The sequence below is a fragment of the Cebus imitator genome, unplaced genomic scaffold, assembly GCF_001604975.1.
Source record: "Cebus imitator isolate Cc_AM_T3 unplaced genomic scaffold, Cebus_imitator-1.0 Scaffold334, whole genome shotgun sequence".
In the NCBI taxonomy this organism is placed as follows: Eukaryota; Metazoa; Chordata; class Mammalia; order Primates; family Cebidae; genus Cebus; species Cebus imitator.
The window spans coordinates 663515-690769 of record NW_016107649.1 but is presented as its reverse complement, the minus strand read 5'-3'; the positions used below and the strand labels follow the sequence as shown (position 1 = coordinate 690769).

The following is a 27255-nucleotide window of genomic DNA, read 5'->3' as shown; positions in this document are numbered from 1 at the left end:
CCAGGTATGGTGGCACGCACCTGTAGTCTCAGCTACTCGGGGGCTGAGGCAGAGGAATCACTTGAACCTGGGAAGTAGAGGTTGCAGTGAGCCAAGATCGTGTCACTGCACTCCAGCCCGGTGACAGAGTGAGACTCTGTCTCAACAAAAATATATAGTGGTAACTCACCACTGTGAAAAACAACCCTCTGGGAGGTAGAGAAGCAGTCTCCAGACTTCCACAGGATGGCATGGTAGCTGGGGGCATGAGGTTTGGAGTCAGAGTGACTCGGGTTCAAATCCATACCACTAGGTTGTACTATGCTGCAGTAACAGATCAGCCATAACATCACAGTGGCTTAACAAAACACAGGTTTACTTCTCACTTGAGCAAATTCTGAGTGGGTGGTGTGGTCCTCTTCCATCTTGTAGTTTTTGGAATACATGCCCTCCAAGGCTCCTTCAGTAGGGAGAGAGAGAAGAAAGATCGCCCAAAGTGTCTTGCAGGGCCAGAGATGTGCGTGGTGATGTTACTTTCTCTCCTATCCCATTGGTCAGAATCCACACATGATCGATCCCAACTTAGGTGAGAGAGAAGCAGGGAAATAGAATTGCATGGCTGTTTAGTGAGTATGCATATTCTCTGCTACAGGCAAATGACCTGAAACCTCTAGAATCTTTAATTCTCACATCTACAAAATAAGAACGATGCTGTTGATCTTTTAGGGCTTTTATAGTAAATAATCCTACTGAGCCTAGTGCCTGATATGAAGTAAGAGCTCATGAAGTGCTAGCTCAAAGAATTAGAAAGAGCGGTCAGTGCCTGTCTTGGGTCTGTCTCCCACGTGCAACTGTACAGACAATTGGTGACCTTCGGTCTTAAAACCCCAGATCCTATGGGATATCTTTTAATGAATAAGCCAGGCCTCTTCCACCTCCAGGGATCTTTTGCTTACACAGCAGAGATGAGACAAACAAGCACACAGTCAAGGATTAGGAAAGTCAGACGCATTAACCTCCTTCTCATGTGAGGGGTTGGTGAACGTAAGGAAGTGGGAACAATGGAGAAATGAGAGACAGAGGAAGTCCTTCCACTTTTCAGCTTGTTAGAAAAAGGAAGGAAAACACTCAAGCTGCCATCAGCAAGGTCATCCCATCACAACCATCTTTCTTTTTCTCCAGGGTATCTATCCCCAAAACCAGTCTCAGGGCCTGGTCCTCGGTAGGTGTTTCATGTACACTGGTTTAATTGCATGGCAAGTGTCCTTTTATTCAGTGTCCTGGTTGGCTGTGGCTAGCCACTGAGAAATCAGTGAGAAGTCAGATAGGGCACTACCATCTGCCATGGCTTTTTCTTTTTTTGTTGTTTTTTGCTACTATATTCTACTTTTGAAAAAGAAACTTTTTTTTTTTTTTTTTTTTGGTGAGAAGCCAACTGTTTTACTTCCCAGAATGAAAGTTAAGTGCATGTATTTGAAATAAGATATCTTAAAAACAGGGTGGAGCGAAATTTTCATCAGTTAGATCACGAGTCAGCAATTTTGTCTGTTAAAGGTCAGGTAGTCATGTATTTTTGGCTTTGTGGGCTGTTCAATGTCTGTTGCAATTCCACTGTTACACTGTGAAAGAAGCCATAAACTAGTATGTAAATGAATGGGCATGACTGTTTCAATAATATTTTACTTATGAACATTGAAATTTGAATTTCATATTATTTTCACATGTCACAAAACAGTATCCTTCTTTTGATTTTTTTCAAGCATTTAAACATGTAAAAACCATTGTTAGCTTGAGGGCCATAGACAAAGAGGGGTCATGGGTCATAGTTTCCTGACTCCTGAGTTAGAAAAATGTATCATCTCTTTGATTATTGTCAGATCCAATGTTATTTCAAAGATGTTTCTGTGAATGAAACACTCTTCTCTACCCTTTTAGAGAAAGAGAATGTACTTTGTAGCCCACATTGGCATATTTAAAACATGGCATAAATATGGAGGTAAAACGAATGCACTTATCCTATATAGTAGCCTCTCCCAGCATAGTTACTGAAATCTGTGAGATTAACACCTTAGAGACACGCTTCCCACAAGAACAAAGCTCAAATGGAACACTGCACTATACAGTAAAGTCCCAATGAGTTCTAGTGCTTGGGAAACAGGATCACACCACCATAGGCCCCTGAATACACGGTCCTCTGTCCTCATCTTGGATTTGGTACCACACATCCCCGTTTGGCTCACCCTGATTGTGAAGAAATGGTCAGATGACTGAAATTTTGACAAATTGATGAGATAGAGCAAAACAAAGCAACAAACCCAGACAAGCTGCCCAGTGAGGTGCATTTTCTAGGTTTTTCTGTCTTTACGTTATCAAGGAGAAACAAACACTTGGCGTTTGTTAATAACAATTTAAAAAGTCTATCAAATCTAATAGCATGCTGGATTCTAATGTAAGAAGGCCGAAATAGGAAGAGATGACACTAAATTCCCAAGTCTTGGTAGATTACCTAGTATCTTGCAGGAAGCCCTGCTGTGTGCCCCCAGCCACAGCAAATGAATGTGATAATTCTCAGTGTTACCTAGGAAGACATGTGTGTGCAGCATCGGTGCATGAGCGCCCCCTCCTGGTGGATGGAGACAGCTCCTCCATGGTGCTCAGTTCAACCTTTAGGGCTCTGGGGCTTTCAGGGTCCGCAGAAGTGTTTATGAGAAGCCACACAACGTGGAATTTAAAACCTAGTCTTCCACAGTGAAACTGCCTGGGTTGGGATGCTGGCTTTGCCACCCAGCCATGTGACCTCAGGAAAATTGCTTCATCTCTCTATGCCACCATTTCCCCATGTGGGAAATGAAGCTAACAATAGTAGCAACAGAGTTGTTATGAGAAGTAAATGGTGAATACCTGTAAAGGGACGAGAACAGTGTCTGCTGCACAGTAGGTGCTCGATGCACATTTCCTTTTACTGTTTCCAGAGAAGCAGTGGAGGCGGAAGGACACTGCTGCAGTCTGGGAAACCAGGTCTTCATTGTCCCTCCACCCTTTATTAGCCATGGGTTTTTTTTTTTTTTTTTTTTGAGACGGAGTTTCGCTCTTGTTGCCCAGGCTGGAGTGCCATGGCGCGATCTCGGCTCACCGCAACCTCCGCCTCCTGGGTTCAGGCAATTCTCCTGCCCCAGCCTCCTGAGTCGCTGGGATTACAGGCACGCGCCACCATGCCCAGCTAATTTTTTTTTTGTATTTTTAGTAGAGACGGGGTTTCACCATGTTGACCAGGATGGTCTCGATCTCTTGACCTCGTGATCCACCCGCTTCGGCCTCCCACAGTGCTGGGATTACAGGCTTGAGCCACCGCGCCCGGCCTTAGCCATGGTTTTTAAATCATTATTTATCTTTTCAGGTATCCAGTTCCCTTCCATGTAAAAAGAAAACAAAAATGCCTTCCTTACCTGCCTCATAGTAGAGAGCTCGGCTGTTCCAATAGAAGTATCTCTGAAATTACACAGCCACCTAACATGGCCCCAAAAGGGACAGTTCTAGCTCATGGGCCGGTTGAGGAATAAAAAGCATTAAAGAACAACAAATAGGTTTTAAAGCCTTGTTTGGTTCAAACTATCAAAAACATCAAAACAAACAAAAAGGGACTTTACTTTTTAAACGTAAAGAACCCAACTTCCCACAGCCAAAAACTATTCACCCAGAGATTACAAAGGCACACATTCATTGAAAATAAGGATAACCTGGCAACTGCCCCCCACCTCTACCAACCCCTACCTGGCCATACCCATAAAATGTTTGTGAAATAATATTTATTTGAACTTATTTTCTCATTGTAATGGGGCTAATGTGTCCAAGCCATGGATTCCCACACGAGCAAGTTGACCTCCTTCAGTCTCAAGGCCAATTGTCCTAACTCCAGCCTGCCTCTTGTATTATTCCAGCTTCAACATGAAAGGATCTGAGAAAGAGAGAGAAGGACTGGATCATTGCAAATCTATCTCCAAATAAAATAAAATAAAACAATTGAAAACACATGTCCTTAGTTGAAGCTTGGTAGTTTCTGCATCTTATCACTGCACACAAATAATAAGCATGTGAAGGGCATTTCAGAAGAGGGCTGAGGGTATTCTTCCTTTGGATAAATGGTTTACTGCTAACATACCTGGCATCCCCATGCTCCCAGAATTATCTCTGTGTAGCTAGAATTATAATCGCAGGACTGGCAGTAGATGGTTATTTTAGTGGGTAGTGGAGGTGTCAAGAAGCCTACCTAGTAGAGAGGCAAGCTCAGCGGGAACTTTAATTGGACCTTCTCACTGGCACCTCATTGACGCTGGTCCTGAGAAGAGGACACACCCTGAGTCCCCTGAATGGCATTCCGGTTCCTTGACTAGCAGACTGTTGTCACCCTAGGCAGGTCTCAGCACCTTACTGGCCTCTGACTTCTTCTATGGATGACCTAGGGCTGGAGAATGCCCACCCCCCCATAGGATAGGGATAAAGACCCCAAACATTTGTAGATGCAGCTGGAAAGGGAAGTATTGCTCATCATGATATAGCCTTGCCCTTAAAGGAGCTCCAAGGCTACTGATTCACAGAACACTGCATTCTCCATTCCAGGTACCCCAAACTGGCTGCAAAACACCGGGAATCCAACACAGCGGGCATTGACATCTTCTCTAAGTTCTCTGCCTACATCAAAAACACCAAGCAGCAGAACAATGCCGGTAAGTGACTCTCTTCCACCAAGAACCCCTGGCAGTGTCTGTTTGCTGCCCAAAGCATGTTCAGTTTGCCCATGGGCATGTCAAATACTCAGGCCAGAGAAGCATCTGGAACTAATATTGCTTGTTATTTGCCCCCCGCCCCCCCCACCACCATCTAGTCCCCCTGGACACAGGAGAGGAGGTTATGGATCCACTGCCTGGCTGTTGCAGGAGGAAAGGCTTTGCTGCTGACTGGAGGGGTGCAGTTTGTCCCCTGAGCCTGCCTTATTGCACAGCACAGTGCACTGCATGGGACAGTCCTTGCTGGCACCCATTTGTCCCAAGTTCACCACCCCACCTGTGATCACATTGGAACAACACATTCCTGCTTCCTTCTGGTCCCTGCAAGGTTTCTTCAGGGATTTTTCCAGAGGCCAAGGGAGGGACAGCACAGCCACTGCTATGGCAAATGCAGAAGGCAGACCTGGGCTGTGTTCTCCCCTTCTGCAGCACAGTGGGCCCTGGAAAGCCACTCCTCAAAGCCTGGCCCATCCCATATCAGGTTCTTCATTTCTGGCATTGGCTATAGAATTCAAGACCTGGTTCTCTTGTGGGGCCCTGTGAAAGGGAGATGCGTCCCCCAGTTAAGCTCACAGCTCTTCCAGTCCTTCATTTGGCATTGCCCTTTAAGAATTAACTAAAACCATTTGAATGGAACCTTCCAATTGAGCATGCATAACACTTGAAGAACGATGTTAGGCCCATGAGGAACAGGCTAGCCACTGCATGGCCAGCCTGGGGGGCTTGGATTTGTATCCTATGGGCAATGGCAACCATTCCCTTGCCCTCAGAATGGGAGAACGAGACAGCCTTACAGGCTGGATTGCTGCAGTCCAGCACAAAGCCGAGCAGCATAAGTGCTTCATGAATCTTTGTTAATGAATGAGTAACTGATGCATAATAGACCAAAATGAGGGAATGGATGCAGATGCCCCAGAAGCTCCAAGGAGAATAGCATCTCTTTGGATCGAAGTGAACAGGATATGCAGCCATGCATGGTAAAAGAGATGAAATCTTTGCAGGAACAGAGTTGGTGTAGTGGGAAGTAAATAATTCAGGGTGTTACTGAGGACCTGGATTGTGGCAAGTGCAAAACTCAATTCTGGAGGTCCAAAGGAGAAGCAAACTCCGTCTTCAGTGCCTGGCAGGTGCAGAAGGAAAGGCTTCAATTCAGCTTGATCCAAGAGAGTGTGGAGAGCTGATTAACCGCAGGTAAAAGGACAAAATAATTTCTGTCGAGGGCGTTCACAGCAGGAAGCATTTGCCGTGGGGGTAAGTGCATGAAACTCCCTTTCTGGGAGTTTCAACTGGGTCATAAAGATTAAGAAGGAAGCGGTTGGCTGAGGTCATTGAGCGGAGGACGTGGGGAAGCTGAGGAAAAGTCAGGGACAGAGACTGAAATAAAGGGCTGGAGCCTGCAGTGCCAGCCTTGAGGGCTTGGGTTTTTAACTGGTGGGCAATGGCAGCCATTAGGGGTGTGTGTAGAGAAACCGGAAATAGAGTGGCTTCTGGAGAATAAGGAGTATGCGGAAAACACTTCCAATCTACTTGATGTTCTTGCTTCATTGCTGTTTAGACCCTGTAATGTGTTAAGTAGCATCCCCCCAAAATTCACGTCTAGCCTGGGTGACACAGCAAGACCCCACCTTTACAAAAAAAAAAAAAAAACCCTGCTTTTAATTAGCTGGGCAAGGTGGTAAATGCCTGTCGTCCCAGCTACCCAGGAGGCCAAGACCAAGAGGCTTGCTTGAACCCAGGAGGTTGAGGCTGTAGTGAGCTACGATCCTGCCACCACACTCCAACCTGGGTGACAGAGCAAGACTCTGTTTCTAAAAAAAAAATTAAAACATGTCTGTCTAGCTGGGATCTCAGAATGTGACCTCGTTTGGAAATAGGGTCTTTGCAGCTATAATTAGTTAAAGATTTGGGGATGAGATCATCTCGGATTTAGAGTAGTCCCTAAATCCAATGGCTGCTGTTCTTGTAAGAATAGGAGAGGGGCCAGGTGTGGTGGCTCACACCTGTCATCCCAGCACTTTAGGAGGCCAAGGCAGGCGGATCACCTGAGGTCAGGGGTTCGAGACCTGCATCTCCACTAAAAATACAAAAATTAGCTGGACATGGTGGTGCATGTCTATAGTACCAACCTTTTGGGAGGCTAAGGCAGGAGAATGGCTTGAACCCAGGAGGTGGAGGTTGCAATGAGCCGAGACTGTGCTGCTGCACTCCAGCCTTGTCAACAGAGTGAGATTCCATGTCAAAAAGAAAAAGAAGAGAAGCCACAGAGACATGGGGGAGAAGGCCATGTAAGGAAGGCAGAGACTGGGGCGATGCTGTCACAAGCCAAGGAACACTGAGCTTTTTGGGAGCTGGAAGATGCAAGGAAGGACACCTGCTAATACCTTGATTTTGGAACTGTAAGGGGGAAAGTCTCTGTTGTTTTGAGCCACCCAGCTTGTGGTACTTTGTCATAGCAGTCCAAGGAAATGAATATGGCCCCTCAGAGCCATCGTGGGAAAGAACAGTCATTGCTGCTTTCCCTGCTGAGGACTCTGAACCAAATGAGACCGTGACTTGTCTACCCTCAAGGCAGAGCTGGCTCTTGAACCCTCGTTTTCAGACTCCACACCCAGTATCCATTCCTCTTGGCCACAAATATCTTCTTTCATACTTGTCAAAGTGCCCTCAGAAGGATTATCTCATTTGAGCCTTCCAGATTTTTTAAATTATAAATGGTATTTACATATTATCCATATTTACAGTTCTCCTATTCCCAAGGCCAAAGCAAGTTTCCACCAAATGCCACATATCCATTTCTTATAAACTCAGTACTCTCCAATTTTCATTGTTTCCCCTTCTTCTGTTTCACCCTGTTTTCTTCTGTAATGAGACTTGCCCTTGTGACTCCTGCTTCCCCTAACTCATATGCACATTTCAAAGCTCCAACATTTCTGCTTTACCAAAGAGCCTGTCCCCAGATGTGCTAGTCCACCTCCCTTTTAACAAGAACACCACACGTTCCTTCCCTGGAACTATAATTTGCCCACACCCCACCCTTCCTCTTTACTTGTCCTTCCTCCCACCCAATACCCCGCCATTGTGGTCAACTGGGTCCAAAAGTTCTTAGGCTCAGCATGCCCTAGGTCAAGGCTCCTGTGGGGCCTGCCCTCCTGTAGAGAGCGCCATGGCTCCTGCGCTGCAGTTCCAGAACCTCACAGCTCCTGACCCAGGAGACAGTCCACCCCCTCTCTGCTCTGTGGGAGCTCTGTGCCTGTGGCCTCTCCTAGGTCTCTGCAAGAGCATCAGCATCCAGGCCCAGGCCTCCTTCCACATGCCGCACTGCATTACTTTGCCATTTTGGTTTCCTCTGGATCTTCAGCTCTGCACCTACTTCTCCAACTTTCTTTCTTTAGGGAGTTTCTCTTGTGATTTCATTTACTTTCTCTTGAGCAGAGCCCTCCCTCCCCTCCATCTGCCACCACTACCCCAGCCCCTATACACACACTGGCTCAGGTTATGATCCATTTCTGCCCTCTCAACGTGAAAGCATTAGAAAAGCCTACACTGTAACATGCTTCTCCATGATGGGTCATCTCTCCACGCTTGTGGTGACTACAGGAACCACCAAGTAAAATGTCCATTGTTCCACAAAGCCTCGTAAGTCCCCAGCTACCACAACGGAGACCCCATCCATGGGAGCCATGCCAGCAGTACTGGAGTAATGAAGAGAGTCATCCATTAGTTTGTACATTCAGTCATTCATTGATTCATTCAACAAACACAAGTTCCATAAATTGTCTACAAGTCTGAGCTAATATTTAAAGGGTGCAGCTTATGTGCCAGGTATGGTGCTACGTTCTGGAGTTGCCAAGGCAAAGTCATTGCCCTCCATGAACTAACCATCTACAGGGGGCAATAAAACATGCAAACACGCAATTCCAGGCCTGGGTTTGAATCCCAGCACTTCTAGCTGCATAACTTTACCCAAGAGACGTATTCTCTCTGAGCCTCTGGCTCTGCATCTATAAAATGGGCTTTACATTCAGTTTCTTTATCTGCCAATTAAGGTAATTAATAATATCATCAAGGTTTGTAATGCAGATTCATCTATTTTATAACTCAGATTCTATACAACGAGAGAGAGCTCAGCCTAACTTAGGCAGCACAAACCCTGCTCACTTTAAAGGGGAGGCCCAATGGGAGATGATAGGGAATTGGATCAAGAACTCACATGGGAGGAGTGCTCATGGCCCTGAGAAAGGGCATCTTTGAGCTGGAAGATAGCAGCACTGCATTTAGATTTGGCTGGAGGGGTTCCAGCTCTGAGCCCTGCATCCTCTTTTTCAATCTTGCAGGGAAAAGTTATATCATGGGTTTAGACCTGGAGGTTCATAGAGTGCTAAAGTAGAAGGCTTGAGAGAGGGAACAAATGTCACCCATGCCCCTTTGGCACATCCTGCAGCATTCTGCTGTCAACAAGCAGCTCCATCCTCGCCCTTAATCGTGCCCTCTACCCAGTCTGCCTGGCACATGACAGAGTCCAGCAAGAGCCTGGGCCTCCACCTTCTGCAAGCCAGTGGCCTCCACCTCTAGCAAGTGTCACTGTAAAACACCCTTCCGTTCCTGCCACTGGAACACCCCTTTGGCTCCTTGGGTTCATCTCTTCCCTAAAGGGGTTTCCTTGACAGCCTACTTCAACATGTCCCCTACTCTCTGTCACTCCTGAGGATCTGGGCTTCTCCCTCTGAATATCTATCTTACATTTAGCATTTCTTACCCTCAATCTGCCGTTTGAACAGACTCTAAACATCCCTGCAAATCTCTTGGCTTTCAAGAAATTCATTTTAGCTACTTATCATAATCTAGGCGGAAAGTGCTATATTTCACTTTGTTTGCCACACTCTCTCTTTCCTTATGCTCCAATCCTAGCAATGTGCATGGTTTATTTCACATTCTGTGCATATTGCATGTGCCAGGTAGTTAACAAATGGATCTAATGAGCATCTTGAATGCCCCATTCTTATTAACTAACTTGAAAAGTCTCCCCCTTTTTAAAAATTTCTTCCAGCTCTATCACGTTTCCCTCAGATACAGTTAGTGTCCTGCCAAGAATGACCAACCTTGCTTTTGGTACCAGTGTCATATTCTCATGTGCTTTTGCCCTTCTTCTTTTTAGCTGGAAAGGAAGTAGGCACATCTATGCCTGTAGCCTAAGATGAGAATTCAGTATTTCTCCTGCCCTGCTCACATTGACCATCTCCCATCCGTCATCCTTTTGCACAGCCCACTTCCAAAGGACCGTCTTTCCCCTAGTGAGAAGTCTAAAAAGTCCCATGCGCAATAGTGTCTAATCTGTATCATATGCAGTCTTGGGGCTTACACGCTCCCTCTGAATTCCTTCTTTTCTTCCCCCTTCGGGTCCACTTTTCCCTCTTATTTCCACCTCTGTATTCCTCTGTCTTGGGGGGCCTCCTTTCTATTTTAAAATTTATACTCCACTTGCTCCAGAAAGGCTTTATAGCTACTCACAGGGATGCATAAAGCACAGCAAACCAACAAAGGCCAGGAGGAGGTGAGAAAGAAAAACAAGGAGACTACCATAAAACGGAGCCCAGGGTGAGCTAAAACAGTCGGGGCAGCCCCGGGGCCTTCCAGCGGCCACACATAAGGTAGACCACAAAGTTGGCTCTGAACTTGTCAGCAGACAAAGCAAAACAGGGCCCCTGGTCAGCTGCAGCTTGGTCCTCCTAGAAGATAAAAACAAACCAGCCTCCCAGAAGAATAACAAATATTCCTGCCATGAGCCGCAGGCGCGGAGTAGCTGTGGTTTCCATTTTCTTTGGCTCTTTCCTCCTGTGACTTCTCTCCCAGGCTGCTGCAGACTCCAGGCCCTACTGACTTCCTGCTGCTCTGACTCCTCTCCATCTCCCCCCCCCACTTTGGGCTGAGCTCCCCCCCAGCTCACAGCCCCTGTGTTCTCTCTGCACTGAAACCCACTTTCTTCCTTTTCTCTCCGTCTTCTCTGGAAGACTCAGGAGACCTCTCTGCAGCCTCAGACCTGTGTCACCAACCTCCCTGCTCCTCTGTCCACCAGGAAGAGGGACACAAAATAGCCAGTCTGGGCTTATCTATTTCCATCAAGACCAATGGACTCCTGCACTAAGTGTGCAAAGATGTGCCCCTTTCATTCACAAGGTTGCACCTAGTTATCTTTTTATGGAAGATGCTGAGATGTCCTAACATACTCTTCCTAAAATACTTGTCCTAATAAGGTGCTTCTAACTCCCTAAAGAAAGCTCTAAAAATCGTCCTTCGTATCTGTGATGTGTGGGGCACAGTGCTGTGTGTTCAGGGTGCAAGGACCATGCTTAGACTGCATTGCCCTTTATTAGCTGTAACCGCAGTGGCCATGTTTTCCAAACTGATAATCAGATGTCTAACAAATTGGCTTCATTGAAAATAATCAAATTCTAAGAAATTGGTACTGTCCCAGGAAATCCAGGACATGTGTCCCCAAATGGAAAGCACCTGGTTAGGGCTAAGCCCTCTGCTTCTCCTTTCTCTCTCCATCCAAGTTCAGATGCAGCTACCAGAGGGCAGGGGAGCGAACCCTAGTTCCCACCACCTCCTGGCTCCGAATTTCTTGCTGGAACAAAAAAGTAGCCACTGGCCACACATGTCCCTGAGCAGTCTTGGTTCTGTTTCCAAATAAAGGCCAAGGTTTCCACCACCCTAAGGCTCTCATCAGAGGCTCCTCTTCCTGGAACTTGGAAGTGGGCAGTGTGCTCCACAGGCTAATTCTGAGAACATTGATTGTCCCAGCCACACAGCATGGAAGAAGACTCTTGGGTCATTCTAGAAACCTCAGTAAGCTTATCTCAGGATTTGGATGCTCATTCCCACTGAATGGGAATGTGACTGAAGGATTACATTGTGGCTCTTATTTGCACAGTATCAATGACTCTCATCCTGCCTCTCTCATTTCCCTTCCTCACCTCCTAGATCCCTCATAAAAGGCAGCAGGGGCAAGCCAGCCACAGCTGCCTTCCTCACTCTTTCCTTGTCTTCTTGTTCCATTCAGGCCCAAATCTTCAAATTGCTCCAGTCTTCTCCTTCTAAGAGGTGCCACCTGCAATGGGTCATGCACCTGGCTGATGCTGCTAGAAAAAGAACTCATCTGTATCACTGGTGGTCTTTCTTTCCCTTCCAGGTTCTCAGGGTTTGTGTCCTCGCCAACCCATCCCTGTCCTCCCATCTTGCAGACTGCCTGGTATGATCACACCAACAGGCCAATTCCTGTAGCCTGCTCTGCTCCTCCCTACCCGGGGGTCACATTGCCTTCTTCCCTTCACTCCCTTTTAATAAAATCCTAAGACTCTTGAAGTAAACATACTAAGCAAGATCAACCTCATTTGATGTATAGAAAATTGAGGCTTACACACTTCAGTTCAACCTTAGAAAGTTTACAATTAAATCTGTAGAACAGACAAAAGAAGTGTGTATCCCATCAACAGAAAGGACCAAAAAGAAGCTGGATCTTTGGAGGTAGGAACTGCCTAATCTAAGTTGTCATTGATAGCAAGACACTATTATTTTAAATACTGGCTAGGTGTAGTGGCACACACCTGTAATCCCAGCACTTTGGGAGGCCGAGGCGGGAGGATCACTTGAGGTCAAGAGTTCAAGATCAGCCTGGCCAATATGGCAAAACCCAGTCTCTACCAAAAGTACAAAAAAATTAGCCAGCCATGGTGGCACGCACCTGTAGTTCCAGCTACTTGGGAAACTGAGGCAGGAGAATCTCTCGAACCTGGGAGGCAGAGGTGGCAGTGAGCCAGGATCACACCACCACACTTCATCCTGGACAACAGAACAAGATTTCCTCTCAAATGAAAAAAGCCTTTAAAAAACAACAACAAAAAATGCTATCACTTAAACAAAAGTGTTTTCACTTAAGCTCTCATAGTTTGACTATAAAATATCGCCTGATTTCACAGATGTTAAAGGGTGAAAAAACATACATCTTAGACTTGATGAGATATAATAGTGGATTTTCATAGTCCTTTCCAGATCTAACATTTTACCACTTCCTTGAGGCTATTCAGTGACATGTCAGACGCTCCTTTCTGCTTGATCTTGAGCTACCCTGTTGGAAAGAAAGTGAATCAAGCTCAACATTGCTTCTAATTTACTCTGGGATAGCTGTAGTAGCTCCATCTCCAGTAAAGAGCAACTCTGCTCTCGATCCGTCTTGCCTGGAAACAGGTAGCACTTCCTTGTAGGTCAGGGCTTGGCCAGCTTTCTCTGTAAAGGGTCAGATAGTAAATAGTTTAGGCTTTGCAGACTACATAACCTCTACTAGACTCTGCTGAATTATGCTGCAGGAATCACAAAGACAGATAAAGCCACAGACAATATGTAAACAAATAAATAGGGCCGTGTTCCAATAAAACATCATTCGTGGACACTGAAATTTGAATTTCACATCATTCTCACGTCATGAAATCTTCTTCTTCTTTTGACTTTTTTCCAACCATGCAAAAACGTAAAACACAAAACAATTCTTAGCTTGAGGGCAGCATGAATGTAGGCCGTGAACGGGATTGAGTCCTTGGACTGTAATTGATTTCAGTATGCGTCAGCGTCCTCATCGGTAATATGGAGATGGTAACAGCACCCTCTCTTGTAGCACTGTCATGTTAATTAGATGGATTAATGCATTTAATCACTTAGTTCCTGGCACACAGCAGGCACCAATATGTGACAGCTGTTGCTGCTGCTGTTGTTGGTGCTGCTGCAGCCACGAATTTCCCAAACGCTGCCCCCATCCCCATACCTGGGCCCTGTAATGTGGAAGGATGTGCTGCCCTCTTCTGGCAGGCAGAAGAAGCGGCGCCAGAGCCGGGTGGATGATGATGAGTCTCTCAGCCTGTGGATTTGCAAGCGTCTTCCTGTACAAGGATTCCATTTTACCTAAGCCAAAGCTTAGGGGGCTCAAACGAGGCTAGGTCTTCTTCATGGTTCAAAGCCACCTTCCATTATCCATCCCCCTCACCAAGGGAAGGGCATGTCCACCAGGCCTGATGGATCTACCAGGGGTCCCCGGCTGCCCTGCCCCATGGCAGCTGCCCCCAATGCTTCCTTTCCTCTCCTCCTCTACAACCTCTAGCCTGTCCATTTATGAACTTCCTTGACCTAAGATAGAAAGTGCTTGAAAGGATTCAGAGCGGCCTGGGAGGGCTGTTCTCCTAGCACTAACAAGCCCCTTATTATCAAAGGCCCTGTGCTTCCCCCAAAGCGTCATGAAAGCCACTGCTGCTGGGGGGGCCACGGGGAGGGGGGTGGGGGGCAGTGAGGTGGGGCATTTTTTCCAGCTCCCCAGGATGTGGCAAGCCGCGTTTAAAAGAGAGTGTGTGTATTTATTATTCCAAGCACTTCAATCACAAGGCGCTTCATGACTTCTCCCCTTCCTCCCTCCCAGCCCTCAGCCCCCAGGTCGTAGTGGCTGGGTCTGGAGGGCCCAGTCATCCAGGCGATGGGTGTGGCCCCCCTTCTTATTCTGCCTTGTGCTGTCCCACAGGCCTGGTGGGAAAGGTAAGGCCATGTGTAAAAAGCAGCAGAAATGTGAGTTCTAATCACCCTGCCCTGCAGCGTGCTCAGAAACAGAAGTCATGTAAGTGGCCGTGGGGCTCCGTGTCTACTGTCGGAAACACAGAGCAGTTATTTTGGGGACAGTTGGGTCCCAGGAAGACCTCCGCAGAGGCTGGGAGCCCCACCGTGGGCTGTTATCAGGTCATCTTGATGAAGGCTCCTGGGTGGCCAGGCCGACCTCCACAGCAGTGCAGAGAACACATGACCGTCTTGCCACTTCCTCATAAAGCAGCCATTGCTGTCTCCTTTCAAAAACGCCTCTGGTCACAAAGGGACCCTTTAGGCTGCCTTCCTTGGCAACCCCTGTGTGCAAATAGCCAACTCGGGGTATTTTGTTTGTTGGTTTGTTGGTTTAAAGTTTTGCTTTGACTAGCATTCTTGCAAGGAAAAACAAATAACCTAGGCTCGATGGGACCCACCTCGGAGGTCTGGTGGGCCCTGCACTCGTGTGTCCTCATCTCCTCCCTCACGGAGGGTCCTTGAGGCTGAGGGCAGGAGGGAGGGGAGGGGGCGAATGCTTCCTCTGGCCCCTCCCGTGAGCCGCAGTGGGATTCCTCCAGAGGGTCTTTGATTTGGTTCATTATTGAGGTGGATGCTTGCAATTTATAATTTAACAAATCTTGCTCCTGAAACAAATCCTTGGGCAGTTGTAAGGAAGGCGGTTGGTGGCGGTGTGGCCTGTTGAATGGGGCAGACATGGGGAGGAGGGGGTTGGGGGAGCCGGGCCCTGCGTGGGTGGGCGCATTCATTAGTGGAATTCTGCTGTGTGGGCTCCCCGACTGCAGAAGAGCGGAGACCACCAACACCATTCCATGTGGTGGAATTTCCCGCTGTCTGACCAGAATGAGTTCTCCTGGCCTGGCCTGGACGCAGATCAAGACCTGGGGAATAAAGGAACATTAAATAACTGATTTGCACCTGAGTTAAGCGCTCTTTCACCTCTTCCTACCGTTACCGCATTCTATGCAACCGACACCTCTTGTCTTTGTGCAGTGTATACATGGAACTAAATACATTTCTTGATCTCTCTCTCTCTCTCTCTCCACAGACACACACACACACACACACGTGCACACTTACACACTTCGTGTGTGTTCTGATGTTCCCATGTACTGGCAAGGGCATCACATACCTCCTTAGACAGGCTCATTTCAATTAATCTAAAAAAAAGTGCTTACATGCAAAATTATACTCATGACGGGACACAATATAAGTCTCATAGCTTTACCACTAAGCACAGGGTATTCAGACCACAGAAGCGCAGTAGTGTGTCCGTGGGTGTGTATCTACATTTCATTGTGTGTGTATAGGTTGAATGTATCGTAGTTGGTTTATACAATTACTACACTCATAACCCCTTGTCTGTAGCTAGGACGTAGATTTGAGGAAGATTTTTCCAAGTTTCTGCAGACATTTAGGGGAGAATAGCGCTGGGTGAGTTAGCGTGTAGAATAGATTCCCTCATTTTTGGTAGAGCTGGGGCTGAAAATGACAAGATGGGAAATCCAGGTGGTGTGCTGAACCTTCTAGCAAAAGCTTCAGCATTTCTCAGCTTTTAAAGATCTTTTGCTACAAACTAGTGTTGCTGAGACATAAGAATTAAAACCAGGGATTAAATCTAGTCTGGATTTCTGACTTTATCAGCAGTTTAGGGAGGATAATTTGTTGGGAAAAAGTTGCCACATGGAATTTTCCCTTTAAAACCCCGGCTTTTTTCCAAATCCTGCTCCGGACCCGTCTTGCAGGAAGGCTCTCCGCCCCACCTGAAGCTGGTTTCCAGGCAGAGCCAGAGTAGTCTCACAAGCGAAAGACAGGCACAGATTTAAGGCTTAAGCATAAAACAGCACTTCTTTTCTATCCTGTTGTTAGCCAGACCACTTTCTACCTTGCACATACATTTGAATCCCCTGGGGGTCATAGGGGAAGAATAACTCGCACAGGTTCTTAGTTGGAAGGGACCCCTGTAAGGAAAGACAGATTAAGAAGAGAAAAACAAGCAGAGGTGTATTAATGTGTGTATTTCATGTAACGAGGAGTTCTCAAATAGATGGCTTTGAATTCTAGTTTATATAGCACCTTCATCAAAGCACAGTAAACTTTTAGAGATGTGACAAAGGAAAAAAATGGAGTCTCTAGGGGCAGCAACTTGGGGGAAAGCAAATGAATGGCAGATAAAGGCCAATTAGCAAAGTTTGTTCAATGTAGATTCCTGTAGGGCCATCTCCAGAAGCATAAGTGTCTTAAATTGCCTTCAGTGGGTCTCCCTCGTAGAAGCGGGGAGGCAGGATACGTTTTGTCTTTGTAAATCTATGTCCTGCTTTTAGACACGTAGAGGGAGGGCAGAGAGCTTTACTTACTGCCTCTGCTTCTTCTGAATTGTCTTCATCTCAACAATCCCTCCTATTTGGGGGTGGCATATCCTGGTTTCCCACAGGATCTCCTTACGAAGCAGATACTGAGGTAGTGGATCTGGGTCAAGGCCTGAGAGCTCCCAGGCGATTCTGACACTGTTGGTCCAGGGCTGTGCTGTGAGGAGCAGGTTTCTGAGCAGCTGCCACCATGAGGAAGCATGCTGGGTGTGCCTCCTTCATCACCGTCACCCCAGAGCCCAGCTCAGCATCTGACCCAGAGCAGGTGCTCCATCAGTATTTGTTAAGTGAGTGAAAAAAACGTATCCCAAACACTTCAACCCGCCTCCACCCTGTCTATGCGTTTGCCTGGGAAATGATGACAGGACCTCATCAGAGCCACGGGCACGTCCACCAGCCAGCTTCTGTCCTGGCTGTGGAATCTCACCTTTTAAGTTGGTCCCCATGTTGCAGGCGCCCCTATGCTCTGACTTTATTTATTTAAAACTTTGCAGTCGCCCTTTAAATCCTATGATTTTTCTGTGACTAGCATTGTCTTCGAACTGCAAACATGCAATGCTTTTGTAACCTCTGTTGTATGGTATCAAGCTTCATGGTGAATAATCTCACTTAGAGCCAATCAACAAGAGTGCAAGGGCCTGAGCAGCACTCCTCACTAGGAAGGTCAGTGTGCTGCTGGGCTTCGCTTAAGTGACATTTTTCTTTTCCCTTTTACTTTTATAACTATATTCAAGGGAAATTATATTTGGTATTAAAGGTGATACTGCACCAAGAATCAAAAGAGGAAACTCAGAAGGCTACATTCTAGTGTTTTTTTCAGCAAGAAGCCAGAAGTCAAATTATGTTTCTAAGACCCCGGTGGACAAAGCATTGAATTGTGTGGGTCAAGGTGAATAAAATAGGTTTCCCTGTACTCCTGTCTAGAACATCTTACCTTCCTGAACATTCTGGGGAGGGGGAGTGTTGAGCCACGTGGTTTCTCAGACATCATGCACTCGCTCTGACTCTGATGGTGTCATGCCCACTGATGTTTGCAATCACAGTTATCCGTGTTCTGTTTCCATTGTGGGGACCCCAAGGATGAATGTTAGTCGACATTTTGCCCAGGTCTAAAACTGCCTCCATTCTACCTGAGTCATTTGGCAGAGAGATTGGTGCTAACCTATGCTTCTCTTTTGGCTCGTGGGAGTCTCTCAGGCCAGACTAGTAGAATCACTTCATCCATTCTCAAAAGACCACGGGCTACCATTATACAAAGAAAGAGAAAGGATATAGAGATATAGAGTCACACGATTTTAGGATCCTTCATATTTCCTCTAGCCCCACTGAATAGTTTATTCTTTCAGTAAATACTTATTCAGTACCAGGTGCTGTGCAAGGTGCTAGAATGAAAATGGAATAATGAGGCCAGGCGCGGTGGCTCACGCCTGTAATCCCAGCACTTTGGGAGGCCGAGGCAGGAGGATCATGAGGTCAGGAGTCTGAGACAAGCCTGGCAAAATGGTCAAACCCCGTCTCTACTAAAAATTTAGCCAGGCATGGTGGCGCAGGCCTGTTATCCCCGCTACTCAGGAGGCTGAGGCAGAAGAATCGCTCGAACTCTGGAGGTGGAGGTTGCAGTGAGCCAAGATCGCGCCACAGCACTCCAGCCTGGAAAGCGAGACTCTGCCTCGAAAAAAAAAAAAAAAAAAGTAGAATAATGAAATATTGGCAATACCTATGTATATTGGCAGATGTCGTGTTTGGCTATTTATAATAGAATCCTGACTACAGTGGCTAAAGAAAATACATATTTTATTTTACTAGCAAAACCTATATAGCATTTTACTATGTGCCATGCCCTGTTCTAAGCACCCTTGATAAATGTTTACTTTTAAGGGAATTTGCTTTTCTCACATAACAAGAAGTCCAGAGAGTAGAGAGTTCCAGCCAAATGTAGTTGCTGAAAGAAGTCGAGAATTGAGCTGCTCCTTGGAGCTTCTGATTCTCCATCTTTAGTGTGTGACTGTCATTCTCATTTCACAGGATGGTTGCTCCACCTCCAAACATCACATCAACATTCCAGACAATGCCAGCTTCATCTATCTTATCTTTTTCAGAAGCCCATTGATTAATTTCTATCGATACCTCATTGGCCAGAACTTGGTCATTTGATCTTCTGTAGCTGAAATTCTGGGAATCTGGGAAGATGAGTATTTTCGACAGGGCACAATGCTACCCTGAAACATACACACACATGCACACACACACACACACACCCATATATATTCTGTAGTGCATATATACATATATATATTCTGTAGTGTACATGTATATATATATATATATATATATATATTCTGTAGTGTGTGTGTGTGTGTGTGTGTGTGTGTATGTATGTATATCTGGACTCTGTTTTCTATTAGTAACAAAGAAGAGGAGTGTGGATTCTTGTATATAATTCATTTTCAAGTTAAGGTAATTTTTTTCTCTCTCTGGTGAAAATGCTAGTCCTAGTCATTGCCAAAAAGACACCCTATATTAAATTCTCCTTGGTGTTGGAAAAATCTGAGTCATTTATCTCCTACTAGATCTCAGGAAACAGAAGGTAAAGTTGCACATTTAATTTATTGCACACTTCAAACTTTAGAAGATGCAAGACTCATGGAGTAAAAGCTGTGCGACTCGAACATCCAGTGGGTAGCTTCTCCCCACAAACTGTCATTTATGTGGGGGCATGTTAGGGTATCCAGGGAACTGCTCTGAGCAAGGGGAAGGGAGGTCCAAGTGTACACGTAGCATATTTGGGGGATTCTGTGTAAGTATCGGTTACCCCCAACCCCTAAGGTTGCCCCATTTCACATCTGTTATGATGAAGGCTTTCTGTCAGGATTGTGGTTCTGGCTATAGAGTCAGAATGAAAGGAACAGCTGAACATCCTTGTTCATATCAGCATTTCAGGGCAGAGGATGAGTCAAGCACGATGTTTACTGAGCAGGGCCAAAAGCAAGAGCCACTTTTTTCTTGCAGCACTAAGAATTTTTTGTTTCTTTTTTTGTGTGCTTTGTTTCTCATACCTAAGCATCATCATGCATTGCACATACACACTGTACGTAACAACTGCTTACAGCATGCTAGGCACTGTGCTAAGCCCTCTGCAGGCGATGGCTCGATTACTGCTCCCAGCAATCGTCTAAGGTATGCCATGTTATGACCTCCACTTTGCAGAGAAGGAAACAGGCACAGGAGGTTAAGCAGCCTGCCCAAGCTAGTATGTGTCTGAGCTAGGACCGCAGCCCAGGCAGATGGTCCCATGATCTGTGCTCTTGATGTGTGTATGTCAACATTTAATATAATCCACCATTTAATATGTTTGTGGTGCTGACTTTAACTAAGAGTGTATCATTTAGGAAATGGTGAACAAATCAGTTCATAATCCAATGAATACACATTGAATGACTACTATGTGTATTTCCTTAAATATACTCAACAATCCCCACCTTCCCCATCAGGGTCCTCCTCCAGCAATCCATGAGGGGAAAGGGGCACAAAGTTGGCCCACAGTGGACACCAAATAGATACCCGTTTAACCAATGAAAGAAAGGGCAACCGGAAGAGAATTTGTAGGATATTCACAGAATTACCAAATCCAGTAATTATTTCGATCTAGCATTGCAATGGCAGAGAGGCAACTTTTAAGTTTATGAATGGCTCTTATATAAAAGATGTGGCATTTGAGGATGAAAGGAGACAAAATGTGGTTAATGTACCCCAGCCTAAGTGTTTTGGGGAGGAAGAATTGCGACAGTCTCTAGGTCGAAATGCTGGGACAGATGACTGATAAAGTTAGAATCCCTCTTGACCAGCTCATTCCAAGTGTGTGAGCATCAGCATTAAATGTAAACTATGGCCTGATACTTAAAAATAACCTGTTATAAAGTAACCACAAAAAGAATCACAGATTTCAGCCTGATTCATTTGGCCAAATAAACTACAATCAACATTAATAGCTTCAGTCAGCATTTATGCCGTTCTTTCTATTAGCACAATGGGTTTTACAATCATTTATGAGTTTCTGGAAAGTCTAATAGAAAACACACATATATGTTCTCTGTGGAAAATGCGGAATAGGTTTTTGGGGAATTTTTTGTTTGTTTGTTTGCTCAAGGATGGGCCAGAAGGTGTCGCCACTGCCCCATGGCTAAAGTCTGGGCCGGGTTCCCTAATCAGGAACTTCTCCCCGATGTTCCTGAGCTCACAGCCTCTTCCCATATTCAGAGTCCATCTCTCGCTCTCTTCTCTCTCCCTCCCTCCCTCCTCCTGTTGATAAATAAACATTCAGGCAGCTTACAAGCTACAGATGAGTACACAAAAGGAAACTTAAATTCGAAGATCTAAGTGATAATCTTTCTCTTCAAATCTACTGTGGCTTTTAAGAGGTTTAGAAAATTCTTTGGATCTGGAATCCATAACTCCCTTCAGACTGTAAGAAAATATTATATTAAAGGCATGGTAAGTTGTCCTAAATGTTTACCATGCTGGCATTTTAAACACAGCCAAATACTGGCCAAAGTCTCTCGCCTTCAAAAAAAAACTACTCATTTTGTCATTGTTTAGTATAATACTTCTGAACATACAACAAATATAAGAGTGATCTGTGGAGTTGTATCAAATAAAAAGATGCTTCTTTATAAGAATCCCCCATTGAGCTTGGGGAAGCAGTTATATGGAGAATCTGTGTCTTCCTTAAGGAAGTTTCTGAATTCTTTGGAAATATATAAGAAAACACCCCATTCTCCCCCCACCCCCCACAGGAGAGTGGGCAACTAACAGTGTCCTATATCCCAACCCACCATAGTTGTAAGACTTAAACTCCGTCTTTCAAATAAAGAATCATATACTGGCCTCTTCCTGGAAAGAACACTAGGAGCTTATCATTTAATTCATCCTCCCATGTGAGGCTAAAATTCTTTCTAAAACAAACAAATACTACCCATGGCACCATGTGCTGCACACTCTCTGCAGCCGGGCTGATGCTGCGCAAGGGAACGGGAGGGTGGGGGGCGGAATCTGTTGAACTTGCCATTGCCTTCTGCTTTCTCATAAACCGCTGTTAGTCTTTCCGCCTTTCCTGTTTTTAGCGGTGCCTAGAAACGGAGGCCTGGGAATTGCCTCCCCCACATGAGCCCCTGGGTAGTTCACAGCCAAGGCCAATTTGACAACATCCTCCTCTCTGGCTATGAGGCCAAGTCCAGTGTTCTTGGTCCAATGCCAAAGGTGGACATCAATTCTCTAAACTATCAAACTAAGAAAATCTGACACACCCATGTGGCCTGGAGAGAACGACGCCAAACCCAAAGAGATGCTTCCAGGCAACGTTAGATCCCTAGCGTGCTAGGAAAGGCAACAGGAAGCTTCCTCCTGCAAGCAAGCTCTCCAGGATTCTCCTTGGACCTAGAACATTCTAGGATGTTCAGATAAGCTTCACTTCATAAGACACTGAACTTCTGCCTTGAGCTGACCTCTTCTCTCATCTTTCAGTCGGTATCTTCTTCCCTTTCGTCCTCTCATAAACCCAAGTTCTATAGCCATAATAATAGTCAGAATAGTTAACTTTAATCAGGTTGCGCTCTGCATCAGACACTGTAGATGATGTGAACCTGTGAACAAGCATAACTGAGGCAGGATTCAAACCCATGTCTCTTATGCCAGAGTGAATATGCCACCAGCTACTGTGTTTGATATCAGAAGTCATGGTTCCCGGACATCCTGACCCAGAGCCTCTCTGTTTCTCCCTTAATGATACCAGTGACATGCAAACATAGCCAGAGGCCCCAGGCACAGCAGAGAGCATCCCATCACACCTGACAGAAAGCCCCTTTCCCATCTTCTAAAACCTTGCTGCCATTTCTGACTCCATATGGTGTAAGAACCTGGTGTAGACATTGCTTTAAGAGACAAAGGGACCTGAAGATCAGCCCCTCTTACCTGCCGTGTGTCCTAGAAGGGTCACTGTGGATGAGAAAACCCCAGTTTCCACCTGCTTTATAATTTTGCCTTTGTGGTCATTCATACTCATTTAACCTAACTATAACTGGGCCACTGTTCTCTCTCTTTAAGGACTTTGGCAACTGAGAAAAAGCTACATGACTCATTTCCAGAACCTGAAAGATGAATGCAGATCTTTATGTAAAGTTTTCTGGGGGAGAGGGGATTGGTTTCACTGTCCATCACAAAGCTGAACATCCTCAAAATCCCCTTAGAATTTCATTGTCTCTTCTCAAAATTAAGCTCGTTATGGCAACATCTACATTTCTGCTTGCTTGGCCTGCACCTGCCTTCTCCCTCACTCTCCCAGCCCTCCTGGACCTTGCTGCTGGGGCTCCTACATCCCCCCTTGCTCTTGGATCTTTGGGCCTCATGCATCTGACCTCTCTCAGCTTCTCTTCATAGCTGGGTGTGGAAAGAAATGCTTCTGCATCCAACAGTTGAGTGAGAGGTGATATTCTTCCTCTTATTTTTTTTTTTTGTTACCATCACGTTATCACTCATGTTTTAAACTACCAAATGTCAACAAGTGTGGCCATCTTTGTATTTTCTCTTTAAAAATATGCGATGGCCAGAGACATCTCCGCCATGGTCTTCCTCAAACCACCACGGTACTTTTTTTTTTGCACCCTTTGGTGATATCAACATGATCTCAAATGAGAAGATGAAAAGTAAAGACTTCATTCAATGCTCCAGGTATTTCTCAATATCTATATATTTCTTTCTTCCTAGGTAAAACCCAAAGAGATTTATAACTTTTCAACCAGATGTTTTACTGTCACACAGCCCATGTGACTGCACTCACCCCTAGTACAGGCAGAGTTGAAAAATGATGTGATGGGTCATGGTTGCCCCTCTACTCAGAGAAAACTCCTTTTACATCCAATCATGGTCGCTGAACGTATTAAGAATTCTAGCTGAAACCAAGCATTCATAGCAGAACACAAATATGTCACCAAATTAGCTGGAAGGTAAGGCATAGGAGAGTCATGAGGGAGCACCATCCTCTTTCATCAGGGGAATGAGAAGAGTTTGAGGCACCTGTCAGGCCATGTCAATACCTAAGGAACAACAGGAGCAAAGTCCTTGGCATCCAGAAGTGCCCTTGCAGAGTGGAAGGAGTTTACTTTTAGAATCTAACAGCCCTGTGCTTAAATCCTGGCTTTGCACCTAAATTATAGCAGGGCTAACAGATTGAACACAGCTTTCTCTCTGCCATTCTGAGTACATGATTCTAATCTGCCCTAGGATTCATTGCCCCAGCAAGATTAGAATTTCTGTAGAAAGAATTCTAAGAGAGAAAAAGAAATTCAGTATTCAGCTTCTGATCTTCAAAATAGCATTGTCAACAAGACAGTAGACTTTTAACCCAAGCTATTGTCTTAAGATTTTCTGAACTCTTTTATTTCTCAGTTTTTACCCATCAAAACTCCTGCCTGGAGGCCTCGACTCCCAGGTAGAAACAGCCCTACTGGCTGTGCAGCAAGCCCAGGAGGCTTTCTGCTCTGTGATTGATGGACTATTTGACCTGAGAAAACTAAAAGAAAAGCCCACCCCTCCTGGCACAGCGGAGTTGGGGACGAAGAAGAAGGGAGAGGCAGGGGAGTCGGGGAGCTAGAGCACGTTAGGAGCTCCATGTGGTGCTTTGCTTGGGGTCTTTTCAGGTTGTGGAGGGAGGCAAGCAGCCCACCTGTGACCCCTGCCTAGCATCCCATGGATACTCTGGAAGGAAGCAAACAGAAGAAATGCAGAACCTGTATACACTTTCCAAAGCCTTCTACCCATAGATTCAGAACCCCCATCTCCCCAGTGCTACGGGGTCACAGGGGCCTAGTCCCCAACTCCCAGCCCCGCTGACTTAGGGAGGAGAGCAAGGAGGGGCAGGCTCTCTGGGAAACTGAGCATTTCAATGCAAAAGAGACAGAATTCTCTAGAGAGGCTATTTAGATTATTACATCAGACTAGGTTATAATCCAAAATGGGCTAAATTAAAGTTGTTGTTTTCTCACTACCCAGGGGTTAGGAGCTTGTAAGGAAGACCATAGCAGTTGAAAACAAAACAAGGCACATTTCCATTGTACATCCCAGGAGTAGTTAGAACGGTTTAAGAACTAGCTATGTGTGTGCTTGCATAAGCGTATGTGCCTTGGGTAAGTCCAAGACTCAGTTTCTTCATCTGTTGAATGAGGATGAATAATATTTCATCTCAATATCCTCATTGTGTGTTTAAATGGTAGTGGCATAAACATCCCTAGCTCACTGCAGGAATTCAGTGAGTGTATTTCCTTGCTGGTGCTCAGGCACTAGGGCAATAAAAGGAGCAAGGCAGGGCAAAGGGTACTCAGTCCTGGCCAGTGCCCATTAGTCACGACCTCCTTCTCCATGGAGAGTTCAACAGACACCCATCCAATCTGCAGACAATGGTCACAGGTGGGTTCCTGGTTTTTATTTTGCTGCAACACACATATAAGAGAAAAACCAAATATGAGAAATTGAGTGTGCAGCCACCTGGGCCCACAGAGCTGTTCTCGTTCTTTCAAAGACCACCTTTGATATCTGCTCCTCTACATGTGAATTTGGAGCCCCAGGGGTCTGCTTTGTCTTATGCTCATCAGGACCTGTGCTGCACTGAGCCTGCCAGCAAACCAGGGCTGCGCTGTGCTTGCAAGAACTTGTTGGAGGCTGGGTTAGAGTCTTGGCTCCCCAGTCCCCATTCAGCTCATGCCCTGGTAAGAATATATTATTTTCTTAGCTCAAATTGCTGTTTCCAAGTCATTATTTCTCTACGACGAGAAAACAATATTGGGTCTTATGTAATATCAACCTCAATGAATCTGGAAGTGATCATGGAATGGGTGGATTTTTTTCCTCCTTAAAAAAGAGAAAAATAAATCTGAGATTGTTTGCATATGGCTGAGAATATTTATGAACTATTCCCCTTGTTTCCTCATCACATACTTTACCCAGTGCATTTGTGTGTGGTACAGAATAAATCTTTGTGGGGAGCAGAGGCGGAGAGGGGAAGAAAGCAGTTAAAGCACTGGATATCAAAGCACTGGGATGTTAGTGATCCTGAGTTTTGGGGTGCCCCAACCCTAGGCTCACTTGCCATAGACAGAGGGATAACCTATTTAGCTACTCAGAGGAATTATTTGGAGCCAGGCTTTCAAATACACACACTGAAGGAATTAACATCTTTCTGTTGCTCTAGTTTCTTTCACATCCCCCTTGTTCCTACCGGAACAGAAGATTCAACACAAATGGTTTTGTGACCTGCATACCATCAGCAAAAGAGATCATTAAATTCTATGGATGGCATATTGAGCCAGGGTCAGAGGAATGAGTTGGCAGGTAGGAGAAAAAGAACTGGCAGAACACATAGTGAGTGCTGCCATTTGCTATCCGACAGTATGGCAGTGTTTCAGCACACAGGTATGCTGTGTCTGTCTTGCTCTGGCTGTGCCTTTCAACACAGCTTGTTACCAAGGAGCATCCCAAAGGAGCATAAAGAATAGGGCTTTGGCAGTATGTTGAATAAGTAAGGGAAGCAAATCTCCAGGCTACAGATTTTCCTTTCCAGGGAGCTGGCCACAGATTTGGGGCTTCTTAAATCACTCATTCTCCACTGCACCTTGGGATATTCAGGAATACACTGACCAAGAGTATGGGGCAAGGAAGAGAGAACAGGAGAACCCCACATTTGGTAACACAATAGCAACAACTACCATTAATTGACGTCCTCATATGGGCCAGGCACTGTGTTAGGCGCTTTCTGTGCCTTATCTGAGTTAATCCTGGCCGTGGTCTTAACAGGGTGAAGGATCCTTAGTCCCATTATTGAGATGAGAAAGCAGAAGCTCAGCGAAGTGGAGGAACTTGCCCAAGGCCACGTGTATGTGCCAGGATCAATGGCATTTGTGGGATTTATGGGGCCTTAAGGCAATACCGTAAGTACCAATAAGGAATTATTGAAATCAGTTCCAAGGGCTTGGAAGGGACCCAGGAAAATAAGGGACCTTGAAGCTTAAGGCTCAGCAGCGTCACAGTGAATTCACTCTGGGCAGCATTGAGATTTAAACACAGGTTGGCCCCAGGCCATGAGGTCCTTTCCCTGTTATCTTGTCTCCGTTTCCTCTACCATGATTGTCACCAACTGCAGCCTTCACATTCTTGGTCAAAAATACACGAACCCGGCCAGGCGCGGTGGCTCACGCCTGTAATCCCAGCACTTTGGGAGGCTGAGGTGGGCGGATGGCAAGGTCAGGAGATCAAGACCATCCTGGCCAACACAGTGAAACCCCATCTCCACTAAAAATACAAAAATTAGCTGGGCGTGGTGGCACATGCCTGTAGTCTACTCGGGAGACTGAGGCAAGAGAATCGCTTGAACCTGGGAGGTGGAGATTGCAGTGAGCCGAGATTGCACCATTGCACTTCAGTCTGGCTACAGAGCGAGACTCCATCTT

At 45.8% G+C, this 27255-nt stretch overlaps 1 protein-coding gene across 1 annotated transcript in view; it reads left to right on the top strand.

Moving 5' to 3' along the window:
- Positions 1–27255, top strand: part of CLIC5 (chloride intracellular channel 5) — a 112379-nt gene that overhangs the window by 67226 nt on the left and 17898 nt on the right. Inside the window, 1 exon segment of the mRNA XM_037730157.1 lies at positions 4597–4703. Within this exon segment, the coding sequence (XP_037586085.1) occupies positions 4597–4703 (107 nt within the window).